Source organism: Cebus imitator, unplaced genomic scaffold (assembly GCF_001604975.1).
Source record: "Cebus imitator isolate Cc_AM_T3 unplaced genomic scaffold, Cebus_imitator-1.0 Scaffold104, whole genome shotgun sequence".
NCBI classification, from domain to species: domain Eukaryota; kingdom Metazoa; phylum Chordata; class Mammalia; order Primates; family Cebidae; genus Cebus; species Cebus imitator.
Genome location: NW_016107419.1, coordinates 4,243,744 through 4,262,222, shown reverse-complemented (window position 1 = coordinate 4,262,222; position 18,479 = coordinate 4,243,744). Strand labels below are relative to the sequence as shown.

Here is an 18,479-nt window from a genome sequence, read left to right as displayed (position 1 = left end):
AAAAAAAGAAAAAAACAGAGAGAGAAGAGAGAAGACCATTGGTAGAACTGCTGTTGCACAGGCAAACCAACAAGCATTCAAATCCCATTATCAGCACTTGTTGACCTGACCTTGGCATTCAATCAGAGCAGCAAAGTGCAAAGGTTAGGGACCCTAGAATGTTCTTCTTTACCTAAAAGAGTAAGAAAAGCATATAGTCCTTTTCCTGAATACACTGTGAAACAAATCTAAAATGTTATGCATTTGTCAGTTTATGGGACTTAAGTTTTCCTGGATACTCTAGATGACTAACTGATTAAGCAAAACCAAACATATTTATAAAAATATATAATACTATATTAATATAGAAATACTTTAGTTAAAATATATATAAAATATTTAACTCATTAAGTATTCTATTTATAGATGTATGGAGCAGAGTTCAAATACATATGAAATTGAATAAGAAAATAAATTTTTAAAAAGTTATGTAAGGCAAAGAAGGTCAGTATGCTTACAACATAAATAATTTTTAGGATTGTACATTTGAGGATAAGTATTAGTAAAGAGAATACAGATGATGATTCAATAAAATATAACTTCAGTTCCACGTAAATGACCTTATTTCAATTATGTGGACTTTTATCCTAGTCGAATATGCATATTATAGTAATAACTGAATTTTAGAAATAATGCTATTTAACATTTTTCTAAGCCAAGAAAAGCAAATTATTTTTTCTTAAGCTATTAAAAACTATTTTTCCCTGGTTATGTCACAGAGAAATAAATCCTCCAGATTCTTTCCCTTAAAAATTTCTATTTTCCAAATCAAGCAACAGAAACCACACACAAGAAATTTCAGCTCAAAAATATTTTTTCCAGGAAGAAACCCAAAAAGCAACTTTGAATTAATTGTACCTCCTTTATTTTGTTTTATTAACTTTTCAAAATTTAGTCATTGTTTTTAGTAAACCATACTGAATAAAAAATGTCACGTCTCATAAAATGACTAGCTTATAGAATATTATCAAGTAATGGGATATATTGATATTCATACCAGAAAACGTTTAGCTATGACACTTAACCAGTGAGAATGGAGGAAAGTTTGCATTTCTGGAACAAATGGGGCTTGCAAATAGGATTAGAAGAATTGCATCTTTATAAAAAATAAATGTGCTGCTGTTAATGGTTTCTGCATTTGAATGTTGGATTGACTTAATAAAAGCCAATGTGCACAATTAGAGTTGGCAACTCTAAGCAATAGCTTTCTGAGCATATCGAAGTTGAAGTAAAAAGAAGGAAAAAGTGTTAAAGCGGTGATTTCATTCTGTTTTCTACAGAGAATCTGAGCAAATTTTATGATACCTTGGAGCTAGCAGATTTTAGTTAACTTATGAGAATAGCAGAATTTTTACTGTCTAGGATGGAATGATATTTAGGAAATCACGTCTTACCAAAAAACATAACATAAAAATATAAGTGTAGGTAGGTATTCTGCAGGTGCACAAAAAGTACATGGTTAAAATCATCAACATTTTGGACAAAAATTTTATAGTTTACTCATTCCTTTAAAAATTAGAGAAATATAGGTTGAAGAAACCAGGAACAGCATCATTTCTTTTTTCCTTTTTTTTTTTTAAATAAAGATGCAGTTCTTTTACTCCTATTTTCATAGCCCATTGGTTTCAGGGATACTAAATTTTCCTTTATTTTCCCTGCTTAGAAAAACTTGAAGCTAAACACTGGTAGCTGGATCTATTCTTTCAGTTTGTTGATGAACATAAACAGATAAAAATGTCTAGTGGAGACAACAAAAATAGTTCAATTTTGGTTGAAATTCAGAAAAAAATGTCTATAATATTCTCCTCTAATTTGAAGTTAGAAAAGCAAGTAATATAACATTTATTTTAGTGAACTCATGCCTTTTAGGAACTACTTTTAATTCATAATTGTTCAGGAACCATTTGTTTAAATAATCTGATTTAGAATTTTGCTGGTTATCAAACTAACGCAAGAACAGAAAACCAAACACCACATGTTCTCACTCATAAGTGGTAGTTGATCAATGAGAGGAAGGGGAATATCACACACTGGGGCCTGTCAGGAGGTGGGGGACTACAGGAGGGATAGCATTAGGAGAAATACCTAATGTAGATGATGGGTCGATGGGTGCAGCAAACCACCATGGCATGTGTATACCTATGTAACAAACCTGCATGTTCTGCACATGTATCTCAAAACTTAAAGTACAATAAAAATTAAAAAAAACAATTTTGCTGATTATTGATGCTAAACTCACTGGTCTGTATGTTTTGGAATCTTTTTGAAAATCAAGACATTTGTTTCTCTCCAAGAATAATTTGTAATACCTCCATCAGTACAATCTTGTAATTATTTGAATGTTCATCCCTTATTTAGATAATGTGTGACCATCTTTTTAGTTATTTTGAGCTTCAATTTTCTTTTAACCATCATTTTACATCCTTTTTTTCTTGCTAAGGAAACCAAGCAAAATGGAGTTAGGCTTGCTTTCTCTGTTGTTTTAACATTATAAGAAGTAATGTGGCTGGCAGAAATGATGTTTGGAATAATAGTTGATAAAGCTAGTATTTTGGGAGTGATTAATATGTGGCAGGCACTGTGTTATGTGCTTTTATATACACTAAATCATTTAATGCTCACAACTCTTGAGTGGTGTAATTTTTTATTTCACAAATGAGGTGACTGTGGCTCCAGCCAGAGTTAACGGAAATGGTTGTGTGAGAAACCAGCCATCTCTCCTCTGAGCCACAACACTAATAAGTGCCAGATTCAGCATCACAATTAGATCAGCCTTCTCCCCAGAGCTCATTCACATCCCACCACACTAAAGAAGTTCAGGTTTGTTAGCAATAGGAACTTGTATTTTCAAACAAATTTGTGGGACCCTGGTATATTAGCAAATCAAAGGAGAGCTGCTTGGTTGAAAGTGAGGCAGGATGTCTAACTCTACCCAGTAGGGCCTAAAGAGACCCCTAAGTCCTTCGTTAAGCAGTTCATAAGCCCTTGTTCTATAACATAACATGTTCCCCAAGAGCAATGTTAATATATAGCATAGACCTATTAAAGTTAATTGATTTTTAGTTTATAATTACCTTTATTTCTATTTACTCTTATTCGTATACCTATCTCTATTTTTGTTCATTTTCTTTGCTGATTTGTACTCATCCAAACCTTAAGGTGTAGTCAAACTGATTTCTGCATTTATTCATCACCTGGATCATTTGTGATTTTATTGTTCAAAGCTTTTCTTCAAGGACCTCCTGTTCTTTTGGGGTCTTTGACTGTAGGATCATACCTAGAAATATGGTTTCTTTTTTTGAAATGGAGTCTCACTCTGTTGCCCAGGCTGGAGTGCAGTGGCACCATCTCAGTTCACTGCAATCTCCGTCTCCCAGGTTCAAGCGATTTTCCTGCCTCCGCCTCCTGAGTAGCTGGGATTACAGGCACCTGAGAGCACACCTGGCTAATGTTTTGTATTTTTAGTAGAGACAGGGTTTCACCATGTTGGCCAGGCTGGTCTCAAGAGCCTGGCCTTGTGATCCATCTGCCTGAAACTTCCAAAGTGTTGGGATTACAGGCGTGAGCCACCGCACCTGGATGAAATAATGAATTGGTTTTTCTTCATGGTAAAAAATTAAGTTCAACAAGTTTACCTTCTTTCCTTTTATTTTCCATGAAATCATCAGCAAGATAAGGCAGCATTTTATCAAAAAAATCAGGTTTCAGCCACAGATTTTTGGCAAGTGTCTGTGGTCAAGGTCTCCATTTGGGTCTTATTCTTCTTATTATTCTTTCATGCCATTATCCTTATTTAACTTGGCCTGATGAACAATTATTGATGAACATTCTGAAGCAAGTAAACAACAAAAAAAATTTAAATCATATAGTCATCCATCTATCCATCTTTATCTTCATGCACTGTTACATCCAGTGCTCAATAATATAAAAAGGAAGAATATACTGGAACCATACATTTTCCTTCAAATCTCTGATTTCCATGTTGGTATATAATTTCTGTAATCCTCAATTTCTTAAGCTAGCAAATGTTTGGACTAGGACATATGATCCTTTCAGCCACAGATTTGCACGTTTTTTTTTTTTTTTGTTTGTTTTGTTTTTTTTTTTTTTTTTTACTCTCCTTTCTCTGCTGTCCATTTCATTTGGACAAAGCATATAGTAAGTGAGACTGAGTACCACTCGAATCAGGTTATTCTCAGCCCACTTCCTGATTATTGTGAATTATAGGATATTTTCAAATGACTTGAACACACAACTGTCTTTTGAAGATCATCTAACAAGATTAACATTCATCTTTGGAAATGGTTGGAAGTACCTCCACATACCTCTGCATACCCGTGCATGCCCACATCCACATCACTTTTATGTGAAGTCTTAATTAGGGCATAAAACTTTCTTTCCAAAGCAGTGCTCCTAGTCACTGCTAGAATTCCATTATTCCAGTGGTGTTAGGCAGGATTAAAAAAATGAAAGCCCATTTCATGAATATAATTTATATAGGCATGATTAAAAAAATGAAAGCCCATTTCATGAATATATAATTTATATAAGCTACTATTTACTTTCTATATCCTCCTTTCTTTCCTAAAATTAAAACACCCAGAAGAAATAAAACCAGATTTTCCCTAATCCTTCAAGTTTTCTATGCACAATTTCAAAGTTACCAGAGATATATACAAGGTCTGTTATACATATTACCTGTTTATTCATTCTCTTGTCATTCAGCAAAAGTGAGTAACAGTTAGAAAACTGTTAGATTTCAGGTTCCTACAATAGAAATTGCAATAACCAACTCCATGGGAATTTTCTGCTTGTGATGGGGAGCTCCAGTGGATATAATACTTTTTTCTTCTTGTTTTTCTTTATTCACTCTTCTGCATTCAGTAATATTTCACCTTCTTAAAAGTAGTTTTAATTCTCTAGAGCACCTTTAGAATTCCTTCTCCTGTTTTCTTCTCAATTATTTCCAACACCCTACATGAATCTTTTATGCTATTGATAAATCATAGTCTAAAAAGGAGTTATTCATACAGTTGTTTTTAAAGTTCCTGTAAGAGCTTTAGGCTCTTTCTCCCTAGAGATCTCATCTAATCTCACTTTGAAATGCCTTCTGTACAGCTAGAAGATTTCTAAATGCATTTCTGGCCCTCTTCTCTTTCCTGAGTGCTGGACTGATATATTCAGCTTTAGGTGTTATTTCTTAGTTGAATGTCTACTGGCATATCAAACTCAACATGGTCAAAGTAGAAATCTTATCTCTCCGTTAACTTCCTCACTCTCTATCTTCTGTCTCAATTACTGGCACCACCATCAGTCTAATTGCCCAGGAACTTTGGAGTCTTTTGTGACACCCCTGTTCTCTCACTCCTTGTAAATTTCTGATTCATTCAGCAAGAACTTCCGCCAACAGAGAGCCTGCAGTTTTCCATTTCTTAGCATCTTTTCTACAACCATAGTAATCTAACCCACATCTCTAGATTGAAAAACAGCAATTGTCTCCTACCTAGTGTCTCTGTTTTACTCTTTTCTCTTATAATCCACAGAGCATCCAGAGAGTGCTCTTTTAAAACATGCAAATTAATCTTATTATTCCTTGGTTTAAAACCTTCTAATGGGTTGGCAGTGTACTGAGAATTAAAATGAAAACGCTTTACCATGGCTTTCAAAACTCCTGGTAACCTGGCTTCTATTAGCTCTCCCACCTCATCTTATGCACTTGCCCCTCTTTTCCTATGCCTTGAAAACATTAAATATATTTCTGGGTTAGAGTCTTTGCATTCTCTGTTACCTACACCCACAATGTTATTCCCCTAGTTCTTCTTAAGTCTACCCTTTCTATCATCCAGATTATGGCTCAAATGTAAACTTCTCAGTGAAGTCTTCTCTCATTCCCAGTCCAGAGCAGTGCCCATTTCTTCACCCCTCCTCCCACAAGTCACTGTCTTTGCCATTGGGTTTAAAAAATTCCTTGCAATTATGATTATTAGAAATAATATCATTTGTGGTTTTACTCCCTCCCCCCTCCTCTTTTCATTTGATCTTTTTAGGGCAAGGACCATCTGTCTTCACAGCTGTAGAACTGCTAGTAGAGTGCCTGGAACAGACAAGTCTTCAACATGTAGTTGTGATATCTATAAAATATGAATGTCTTCAGCTCTCTTGAATTTCAAGTGAAACTAGCTTTTTGTAAGTCTCTTGTAAACTGACAAGCAAGCTTTTTTTTTGATAACAGAAAACTGTGGAATATTAACTTTATTCTGATTTGAAAGAAAATTAAATATATTTTTGGACATTTAAAAGAACGTCCTATAGAAGGGCATTTCATCAAGAAATATTCCACCATTCTCCTAGATTAACTGAATCTAAAACATTAGGAAAATTACCTACTTGTATCATGTACGAAGAGGACCACCTCATAAGTAACTATACAGGGAAAATGTAAACACAGGTGGTAGATCTTATCAAACCATCACATTCAGAGAATAAATTCAAGTCTCTTTTCAAGCGATGAATGACACAATGTAGTTGTGCAGCCTTGCCGTGTGGAGGCTCCATTACTGATCCTGGGAACACTGTTCTAAAGGAAACTACCTTGCAATATCTTGGGCCACAACCAGAAGTCAAGACATAAAAAAGTAAGATAGAACAAAATATACTATACAAAAGAAAATGCAAAATGTTTGTTTAGGTATGTTGCCTGTACTTAAGCAGGGGAAAGGGAAGATCTAGGGAAATGGAGAAGAGAGAGGCAGGACTGACTACATAATCAGCGTGGCCCATTGCAAAATAAAAATGTGAGGCTTCTTGTTTAAAAAGCATGAAGAAGAACAAAACAGCGACAGGAGACTACTGTTCCTGAGCATTAAACCAAACAGTGGTATTATGAGCTGTGGCCTAGACAACTGCACAGTCGCACACCCATGAAGCCCACCCTGGTGGAAGGGGAGAATTAGAATTCATCTCCAAGAATGTGAAGCAATCCCCACCCTGCCAAAACAACAACGAAAATAAACAGCCATCCAAATTAGGGCAAGTTGTGCCCAATCCTGATGGCTGCGCTTGTGACAATGGGGGTGGTGCTGAGGTGGACTTGGGAGCACCGCTCCTACAGAACAGACTTTGATAAAGAAGAATAGTTTCTGAAGCTCCAGAGTAGAAACTTCAGGCGCAAAGAATAAGGTGAAGGAAAGGAGACAGTAACAGATCCTCCTCTTGTCCTCGGGCAGTCAATGCCTTTTCTTTTCAAAGCGACCCTCTCCTTAGCTCGCTGTGTATATCCGGTGCCTTAGGAGCTGGGTGGAGTAGGTAGGGTTGGCTGTAAGGGCGTGTCAGAGCAACAAAAAGGATAGAGACCGGTTTAAATCTCTTTTTGTGGATTGGTTTCCTACCGTCTTTGGCAACAAACCCCAGGGCTCTCAGAGGGGGGCCTGGATTCGTGTGGGCTCCGGATGACCTATCTCCCTTGACTCTCCGAAGGTAAGATCTAAGGGCAACCCCTGTGATTAGCATTCTGGAATCCCTCAAAAGTCACCTCACTTGAAGAAGTGCGTAGTCTTCGAGCATTTGGAAGAGGTGGCAGGGACCGTGGGGCCCGGAAAGCTCGCGACCTGGGAAGCGGGTCGGAGGAGGTGCGCCCCATCCATTCTGTCTGCAGTCGGGGCAACCAGGCCCGCGAGAACTGGAGTACCGGCAGGGAGGGAAGAGCCGCGCCTGCCTAGGCGGCTCCGAGCCCGCCACTCTGTCCTACCTCGGCTCGCGGAGGTTCAGGCCCCAGGAACTGCGGGCGGAGGGGGCGGCGACCAGGCACCCTGCGGCCACTGCGGCCGCTGCTCCTGCGACTCCCGCGCCTGCCGGGTGGTGGCTCCGCAGGCCCCGCCCCCAGCTCCCCTTCCCTGCCCCTCACGCCCCCTTCCCGCCCCCGCCCGGCGTCCGGGCCGCGCCGACCCGGCGCCCTGTCCTTCCGAGGGCGCCCGGCAACAGCTTTTTGGCGGCGACGGCGCCTCCCCTGTGCCGGCGGCGCAGCGCTCCGGGGCTGCAGAGTCCTCCCGCCTCGGCCATTTTCCCTCATCCCCCCTCCTCCGTCTCCTCCCCTCCCGTTCCTCATCCCCTCGCCCTCCCCCCGCGCCGGGACTTTTCCGGAAAGTTTTTATTTTCCGTCTCGGCTCTCGTAGAAAGAAGCTCCTGGCTCAGCGGCTGCAAAACTTTTCGACTGCCGCGCCGCCGGCTCCCGCCCTCAGCTGCCCGGCCCCACGCCGCGCCGAGCGATGAGCGCCCCTCCGGTCCTGCGGCCGCCCAGCCCGTTGCTGCCGGTGGCGGCGGCCGCGGCGGCAACTGCTGCCGCACTGGTCCCGGGGTCCGGGCCGGGGCCCGCGCCGTTCCTGTCTCCCGTCGTGGCTCCGGTCGGGGGTATCTCGTTCCATCTGCAGATCGGCCTGAGCCGCGAGCCAGTGCTGCTGCTGCAGGACTCGTCCGGGGACTACAGCCTGGCGCACGTCCGCGAGATGGCTTGCTCCATCGTCGACCAGAAGGTAAGGCGCCGCACCGCTGCCAGCCCGGCGCCTCCCAGCCGCGCAGGGGGCGCTGCCCGGCCGGCCCTCCCTGCGCCAACTTTCTGGCTCCCGGGGCTCGGCCGGCCGCCAGCCTCGCCGGCGCTCTGGAAGCGGTTGGTCCCGCAACCCGAGGCGCCGCGCTCGCTGTTGCTCATCCTCCACTCGCCCCATCTTTCTCTATTCACCGATTTCTTTCCAGTCCGCCTCCTCCTCACCCTTTTCCATCCTTCTTATGACATTTTAAGGTATCTTGCCCTTTCCTCGCCGCGCCCCTTCTTGTTCTTGAGACTTCCCAGCTTTCTTCCCCTCACTCCCCTACGGACCCTGGACCAGCGCATTCCTGGCGCCAGAATCCTTTTTCCTGCACCAGAGTGTGTCCAGGACACCCTCAGTGTGATTGTAGCACCATTCCCTTCCCTTCCAGACCTTTCTCTCATCACAGATTGGTGTTGAGGGGTTCCTGGAATGACCTGGAGGCCAGGAATTTCTCACCTGTCAGATAAGCTTTTAAGAGAGTGTGATTGATTCGGCCAGCTGTGAAAACAACTGACCAGGACTGCAGCTACCCAAGTCCCTGTCATCTTTACTTCCACCTCTGTATGAGCATGGAAACACATTTTCCAATGACAAAACCTGAAAGTCGCAACCGTCTTGTTTTTGATTCCCGGAATGCTGATAGTAGGACGTTGAAGTGGTGGGGGTGATGTCCAGGAACACCCCGAGGCTGGCTGTGACCTTAATTTTGAGGCCGTGGGACTCTGGACAGCAGCCACTGAAGGCAGGTTGGAAGATGGGCCGTTATAGGGGCCCAGCCATCCTCGGAGGAGACTCAGTCCACCCACCACTGTTTACAGTTGCAATTTGGATTTTCAGGTTGCCTCTGGAGCCATCCAGAGGGATGCTGCATGGAAGAGGGTGATACAGATGTGGAGGGGGGGCGGGGGGATCGGCACAGGGCCAATCTTTGTGTAAACAGCCAGGGTTTCAGGGGTGGAGACAGAGGTCTCTAAAGGTGCTGAATTTCAGCCCTGGAGGACTGACTGGCATTCCTTTTGCTTTCTAATTATCAGTTGAATAATCATAAATTGATTTCTTCAAACTATTTGTAACAGAGTTTGCTAAACCTTAAGGGCCATGAATTGCAGCACTGAGCATAGGGTTGTTAAAAGCGCCAGGGGCGGGGGGTGGGAAATCACTGATCTAGGAAGTTGTAAAAGTTCTAGACTAACGTAACAATGAGTGCCAGGAGTTTTTATTTATTGAAATTTATATTACGGGTAACTGTAAATTGTTTGCAGCTTCCAAGAAAATGACACATTTTGTCTAATGCTGATATAAGTCATTTCATGCTCCTTTTCCACATCAGTATTGTCTATTGTGGGTGAGCAGGAGCACTCTCCTAGGCACTGTGAAAGCCTTGATACAACCCTCTGCATTTGATGCAGACCAATTAATTAAACAGCAGTGCTCCATAAGCACATATACAATGTAAAATAAAATTTCTCGAAAAGCAAAGGTAATTCTGTAAAATTTTAACTTTTTAACATTCTAAAGCATGTGATGTAATGTCAGAGAATATTCAAATTGGGTCAAAGTAATAGTGATAGTCTTTGTTTAATATTGACCAGCTAGAATTTCCCCCCCACTTCTTCATAGAGTTCAGAATGGAGAGACACATGGTTCAAGAGGTTTGGGAGTGGGATTTTAAATCGAGGGTGAATTCCAGGTGCCTCAGAAGCTATAGAGGTGTGTTACATGGAGAAAGTGAGATGAGAGCAGAGGGAGAGGGGCAGCAAGCACCAATCGAATACAGCAGGCCTGAAGGTGGTGGCTGGGGTATTTAAGGGAAGTACAATTAGAAAAAGGCTTTGAATTAAAATAAACTCAAATTACTAGAAGCTTCAGTAATCTTTTCATAGTGACATCATACCAAGGACATCTGAAAGATGGATTTACTGTGTGGAGGTTTTAGAATGCCAAAAATGTTATGGCAGAAAGAACACTGGAGTTCAGTCATGAGCTAGTTGGAACATGAGCCAAGACTCTTTGGGGAAAGAAAGGGAGAAATACTGGAAAGGGAAAATCATCAGGCCTGATTGTTGACTGATTTATAAAAGGAATCCTTTTTGTATTTATTCTAGTAGTTCTTCTGTCCCTCAAAGTTTGACAAGTTTGACTGTTTGGGATAGTTAAGGTATAGCTCTCACTTTGATTTCCTTTTTTTTTTTTTAGGTTATAAAAAAGTTGGGGTTAAATTTATAGATGTGAACATAAGGGCTATTTATATACAGAGTACTGTAAATATATATATATATGTATATATATATATATATATATATATATATATATATATATATACTGGATAGTGGTTCTGGATAGAGGACTTTTTCAATTTCTCTATTGCCTATCATCTCTTTCAGAACTATTATTGTCCCAGCAGAAACAAAATTAAGAGAGCCGAAGGTCCATCACAGGATAACAGGGATCTCTGTATGCTGAAACAGTAGGAATGGCAGTGTCAGTGTGGAGTTAAGGAAGTGGGAGGGGGTTCTTTTATCTTTTATTTCAGTTTTTTTTTTTTTTTTTTAAGTACCTTATGAGGACATCAGCTATGAGGAAGAATGACAGGAGTTTGGGGAGTAGATGTTGCAGGAGAGAGCAGAGGATTTGAAATCATTTACAATTTACTATGTGAGCCGGAATCCTGTGGAACTTACAGCAGAAGGTTCTCCTGATCTTTCTGAGACTTCCACATCTATTGTTTTAAATGTGATAAGACGTTTTTCATTCACTTTGTTCAGGAGCTCCCTAAATACTAACATAGATCATACGAGCTTTAGAAATATTAGCTGACAGTTTCAGTAACATGCATAGGACATTTCCTGTGGGATGAGCAACTGAGGTGTACAAGGCTGCGAAAGTTTCCCTGAGAAACTCACCTCTAAATTATTATTGTTATTGTATTAAAATTTAGAGTATAGTTTTTCTCTATGTAGCAGACATTATTGTATTTGAAACATTGTGATGATAATTCAACAAAAAATACTTATTTTAAGAAAATGTCCCTGAAGTCTATACTGACTTACATAAGTAAAGAATTATTTGTTTCATCTTCTAGTTTAGATGAAAAATCTAGTCTTGCTTTTTTATATGTAACAATGTATGAATATATAAGATGTTAGATGTTATCCTTTCTTTTTAGAAAGTATTGATCCAGATTTTTATTTATATTATGCTTATTTATTTAGTTTGCAAGAGTGTAACATTGAAACCTGGTTGTATATAAAGATATGTATTCTGTTAATGTACATGATTATTGTTTTCAGGAGGATAAAAAACAGTAACAATAATTGACTTCACTTTGAAACATTGTTACTTTCTACTATCAAAGAAACCTTGAATATGCAGACTGAGGAGGAATTGTTTTAAAGTAAGGAAAAAAATTCCAGAGGAAGAGGTAGTTTGGTGTCACAGTTCATCATTTACCTATCTACCACACACACAAACATAGTTTTTTGTTTTTTTCAAATGAGCAGTATTACTTTAGGGATGTTTGATGCAATTAATATAACTGTTCATTTTGGCTATTACCTTATTAGAAAGACAACTGATATTTTACTCTTAAATGTACTTAAACGGAGTAAAGTATTTGTAAGACTCCTGGCTTATAGTTTCACTTTTCAGAATCGTCTTTTGGCCAAAGAAATTTAACAGTGAGATTTTAAGTAGATAGCTCACTAAAGGAATAAGGTTAGTGCCTTGGTTTGAAAGTAGCATTACTCTGTTTTTAATTGTTTCACTTTAATTGTATTATACATTGTTTTCTTAATAGTTGTTCTGTCATTTTTCTCTTTATTACTAATTTTAGCTATTCCACATACTCCACATAAATTGAGAAAGTTGGAAGTAATTAGGTGCTTGGCTAATCCAAATGCCCTGACGAACAAACTCCTTTTAAGCTAATGATGGTCTTTGGGGCTTAGGTGTATATATTTTTATTATAATTTTATAATTGGATATATTATATGTCTACTGATTTCTGATTTAACGTTGAAGTATAGACTTTGTCTTTTACTGTGATTTTTTTCTTTCTTTCTTTTTTTTTTTCTTTCTGATACAAGGCCTCACTCTGTTGCCCCAGCAGGAGTGCAGTAGCACAATTGCAAGTCACTGCAGTCTCGCCCTCTGGGCTTAAGTGATCCTCTTGCCTCAGCCTCTTGAGTACCTGGGGCTACAGGTGTGGGCAACCATTCCTGGCTAATTTTTAAATTTTTAGTAGAGATGGGATTTTGCCATATTGCCCAGGCTGGTCTCAAACTCCTGGACTCAAGAGCTCCTCCTACCTTGGCCTCCCAAAGTGCTGGAATTACATGTGTGAGTCACTGGGCCTAGCCTATGAAGTGATTCTTAAGTAATACAATTTTAGTACTCTAATTTTATTTTTATTATTTTATTTTTTAAGATAAGTCCTAGACTATAGTACAATACACAATCATAGCTCACTGCAGCCTCAAATACCTGGCTAACATGATTCTCCTGCCACAGTGTCCCATGTGTTTGGGACTACAAGTATGTGCCACCACATCTGGCTAATTAAAAAAGTTTTTTTATAGAGACAGTGTCTCACTATGTTGCCCAGGCTGTTCTTGAATTCCTGGCCTCAAGCGATCCTCCCACTTCAACCTCCCAACATACTGGGATTACAGGCATGAACCACTGTGCCCTGCCTATATTTTTAAAATTTAAATTTCTTTTCAAGTTTATAGTATGATAGGATTATATTTTGGAGCTGTATATTATCTATGTATTTATGTATTATTTATCTGTAATATATGTGGTAGGTTGTCTTTTTTCTAATATATTTAAATATATTAAATATATATTTTTAGATTTTTATCTATGTCTAACTATATTTTAAATAGACATTATGTGTATTTTTAAAGAGCTTCATTATCCTTGTATAGCCTCCAGATGCTGAAGTATTGTTTTATATTTTGTATTGTAGACTGCAAAAAATGAGGCCTCATCACATATCTCACAATCCCAAAGATAAACTCTGCTTTATGTTTTTCTATCAATTCACAGACTTGTAAACCTTTTTAAAATAGGTATATAGTATTTGAAACTTTTCACAAGAATATCCTTTGTGACTGTGAAGTTAAAACCATTAAGCCTTATAGTCCTTGGGCTGGGAAAAGTTGGATGATTGGCTGTTTTTTAAAAATACATGAATTCATTTGGGCCTTTAGATTCAGAATGGAGATCAATTTGAAAGAATGAAAGTACACTGTATGGTGGTGATGGGGGGTACTGGAATATTATTAATAAGTTTTAAATACTTGCTCCAAAAGACCATACTTCATGACTGTGCCATTTATTTTCACCAAACTCCTATCATAGCTATGATGGGAAATTTATAACTTTATTTTCTAATGATTATTACCTTTTTTATTTGGTGAGATGATTGTGTGTAAGTCTTCATTAATTTATTCATGAATAACCTTACTAGAGAATACAGAACATTTGTAAGTCCATGAATGTATGTTTGTGACTTATCTAAGATGACTGAGGTTTAAAGTCAATATGTGTCATGTATTAAACCTACTGCTTTGTAAATATGTGCATAATAAATGTTGTTATTGATGATCTAAAGTTTAAAGCTCTATAGACTAGCATACTGTCTTGTTAACAAAATAAATTTATATTCATTATCTTATTCTTATCTCAATATGTAATTAAAATTATAATATGTAAAAAATCAATATGGCTATAAGGCCCAGGTGACATCTTTTTCCTGCCCTCTGTATCAGAGCAAATCTTAGAAGTAGTTATGGTTTGAAACATCTCAACCTCTCAGCATTCCTTAAGGACTTATCTAATTATTAGCAAATGAAAGACACATTTGCTGATAAAAGTAAAGCATATTTTCATTGCTTTTTATTATTGTTGACAGAAAGTTGATTTAACTCCTTTTCAGTTACAAGTACCAAGTGCAATGTCAATGGTATTTCACTTGATTTTTTAAAAAGGAAATAAAATAGATAATGGTGCAACATATGGGAACATAATGATTCAAAATTCTGGTTCTCAAGACCAAAATTAAAAGCTTATTTGCAGATCAGTGCTTGATACATGAGAAGGAAGGTGCTTGAAATGACTTAGGGAGATTGCAATTTGCTGTCATGCTAGTATCTCGAGATTGTATGCTAAGTCTTTCTACCTGATGTTAGCTAATATGACGTAATTGATTGTGCTGCATATGCAGAAGTGTTATATTGAGATGAGAAGGAAAATTCACTAGGAAACAATTGAGTTATCAGTTTGGCTAAGTCAATCACAAGTCTTTTTTAGATATTTCCACTAACTACCACTTATCTCTCATGGAAGTCCATGCCCCATTATGAAACCTTTAGAAAACCACAATCAGTAATTATTTATCGGTCTTTTAAAGAAGAATGTAATGGATAATTATATTAAACTTTGTCTATGTGTGTGTGTGTGTGTGTGTGTGTGTGTGTGTGTGTATGTGTCTATTAGACTGGAATTATTGAATAAGCTCTCAGGCTGTACCAAAGAACTAGCATAATGATCAAGATTGGAGAGCTGGACTCAAGACTGTTTGAAGTCGGTAGGATGCAGTCTTATAGGTGCTGATGGTAACATGAAGTTTCTTTCCTTGCTTTGTTTTTATATTTGTTTGCTTTGATTTATGTGTGAGGGTAATTATTCTTTGACCTCTGACCTTGTACTATCACCTTGATTAATGTGAAAGATCTAAACCCAAATGTGGAAATAGAGGCAAAAATACAGTGTTTTGTTTTAATAATAAAAGTTACTACTTATCTTTTAATTTCCCCAGCATTACTTTAGAGTGATTTTGAAAATGACAATTCAGTTTCTTGAATCTTTCTTTATTGTTAGAATATGTTGGAACAAAACAACAAGAGAGTGCATAATTTCCCTCTTTCTCCCTTTCTCTCTTTCTTTCTTTCCCAGAGTCTCACTCTTGTTTCTTAGGCTGCAGTGCAGTGGCACAGTATTGGCTCACTGCAGCCTCAACTTCCCAAACTTGGGTGATTCTCCCACCTCAGCGTCCCAAATAGCTGGGACTACAGGTGTGTGCCACCACGCCTGGATAATTCTCTATATTTTTAATAGGGACAAGGTTTTACTGTGTTACCCAGGCTGGTCTCAAACTCCTGTGCTTTAGTGATCCACTTACGTCGGCCTCCCAAAGTGCTAGGATTACAGGCAGGAGCCACTGCATCTGGCCTCATTTCCCTGTTTCTCTTGATAGGATTTAGATACAGAGAAAATGGTGATTTTGCTTACAGCTATTAAAAAAAATTATATTTAAAAATATATTTCCCAGGAATTCTTTTAATACTGTCAACCAAATATTTTTGTACCATTAAAAACCAATTGTGATAGCACCATTTGAAGTTATATGGTAGCACAGAAATTCACATTATTCGATTTCTTTTTCTGCTGTCACCTAGAAAAACAGATGATTAAATATACAGAGTATTCAATCATATGGCCACTATGGCTTTTATGGAATATTATATAATTTAAATAGTTAAGAATTGGTATAAAAACAATGCATATTCAGACAAATTTCACCTGTTCAAATGTACAGTTTCCTGTGTAGAAGTTTCTTCCAAAGTTATGAAAGGTTTTATTTCACTTAAGCCAGACAATTGATATGGCAGCTTAGCAATGTTAGCAGACACGAAGCTTAGATTTTAAAATATGCAATCACGCAGGAATTTTGTTCAACTTATTTTGGTGAAAAGGAAAAAATAATATGCACCCTTCAGCAGCTTATTGACATCTGTTCTGAGTAAACCACTGATTGATGAGGAACTAGTGAATTTATTGCTTGTTTTTAGGCACAATTTCAAGAATTTCTGAATGCTTCTTTCCTTGTCAGCAGCCACTTTCCCCCATATATTTTACAAAATATATTATAAAATGGTTGAAAACTATTAATGTAGAAAATATGAATGAAAAGTATGAACGTACATAATAAATGGTGTTTTTGATAATTAATTTGATTTTTTTCCTACACTCCATGTCCTTACAGTTAGGTGATTCTCTCAACCTGAGCAATTGCTCAGCATAGGGTGAAAAGATTAAAGAGGTTGTTTCTTTGCAGGTATGTAAATATCCACAGTGATCATGAACATATTTTTCAGTTTCGTTTGGTTCCATATCAGTTCTGGTTAGGAGTGGCATGTTATACAGGCTTTTTGCAAAAGTATTGACATTATTTCACACAATGTCTTGTGCAGTCAGAGAGATTGGAAAGGAGAGGACTGAAGCAGTAGTTAAAAAGTGGAAATAAAGAGTTGAATGGCAAATTGAAAAGGCCAGAAAAATTGAACATTAGATTAAAGGATCGCCACTTGTATTACCACAAGTATTTCAGTGGTGTGAACAGCTGAACATTGAGATATAATGGGTAGCACCATCTGAAAAGATATTTAGAAGCTTCCTAATCAGATTTTACATATGGTACATATTCTTGTCATTGGGATCATAATAAGTAAATGGTTTTTTTACGCTTTCGTAAATTAGTATTCGATATTTTCATAGCTCTGTTTGAATTACGTGTCTCACGTTGAGTTCCCTTTTTAACACTGTAGGTGAGCCTACAAAGTTCTTTCTCCCTCCCCAGCATTATTAAGGTATAATTGACTAATAAAAATTGTATATAATATGATGTACGATGTGATGTTTTTATATATGTATGCATTGTGGAGTGATTAAATCAAGCTATTTAACATGTCCATCATCTCACAGGCTTACCTTTTCTTGTGTGTATGGTGAGAACATTTAAAATCTACTCTCTTAGCAATTTTCAAGTCTATAATACATTGTTATTTTTTTAATTATACTTTAAGGTTCTGGGATACATGTGCAGAACATGCAGGCTTGTTACAAAGGTATACACATGCCATGGTGGTTTGCTGCACTCATCAACCTGTCATCTACATTAGGTATTTCTCTTAATACTATCCTTCCTGTAGTCCCCTACCCCCTGACAGGCCCCAGTGTGTGGTTCCCCTCCCTGTGTCCATGTGTTCTCATTGTTCAGCTCCCACTCATAAGTGAGAATATGTGGTGTTTGGTTTTCTGTTCCTGTGTTAGTCTGCTGAGAATGATGGTTTCTAGCTTCATCCATGTCCCTGCAAAGGACATGAACTCATCCTTTTTTATGACTCCATAGTATTCCATGGTGTACATGTGCCACATTTTCTTTTTCCAGTCTGTCATTGTTGGGCATTTGGGTTGGTTCCAAGTCTTTGCTATTGTGAATAGTGCTGCAATAAACATACATGTGCATGTGTCTTTATAGTAAAATGATTTATAATTCTTTGGTTATATACCCAGCAATGGGATTGCTGGGTCAAATGGTATTTCTGGTTCTAGTTCCTTTAGGAATTGACACACTGTCTTCCACAATGTTTGAACTAATTTACACTTCCACCAACTGTGTAAAAGTGTCCTTATTTCTCCACATCTTCTTCAGGATCTGTTGTTTCCTGACTTTTGGTCATTAGAGAAATGCAAATCAAAACCACAATAAGATACCATCTCACGCCAGTTAGAATACATTTTTATTAACTCTAGTCACCATGCTGTACAATAGAGCCACTGAGCTCATTCATCCAGTCTAACTGAAACTTTATATCCTTTGACTAGTCTCTTCCCATTCTCACCCCTCCCCACCTCCCCAGTCCCAGTCCTTGGCAACCACCATTCTACTCTCTGCTTCTATGAGTTGAATGTTTTTAGATTCCACATGTAAGTGAGATCATGTGATATTTATCATTCTGTGCATGGCTCATTTCACTCAGTATAGTGCCCTCCAGTTTTATCCATGTC

At 38.4% G+C, this 18,479-nt stretch overlaps 1 protein-coding gene across 1 annotated transcript in view; it reads left to right on the top strand.

Moving 5' to 3' along the window:
* Positions 1-8,110: 8,110 nt before the first annotated feature.
* PRKD1 (protein kinase D1) overlaps positions 8,111-18,479 on the top strand; it is a 346,791-nt gene continuing 336,422 nt past the window's right edge. The window contains exon 1 of the mRNA XM_037741730.1: positions 8,111-8,567. Coding sequence (XP_037597658.1) covers positions 8,304-8,567 — 264 coding nt within the window. The 5' untranslated portion in view covers positions 8,111-8,303. The remainder of the gene's footprint in view (positions 8,568-18,479) is intronic.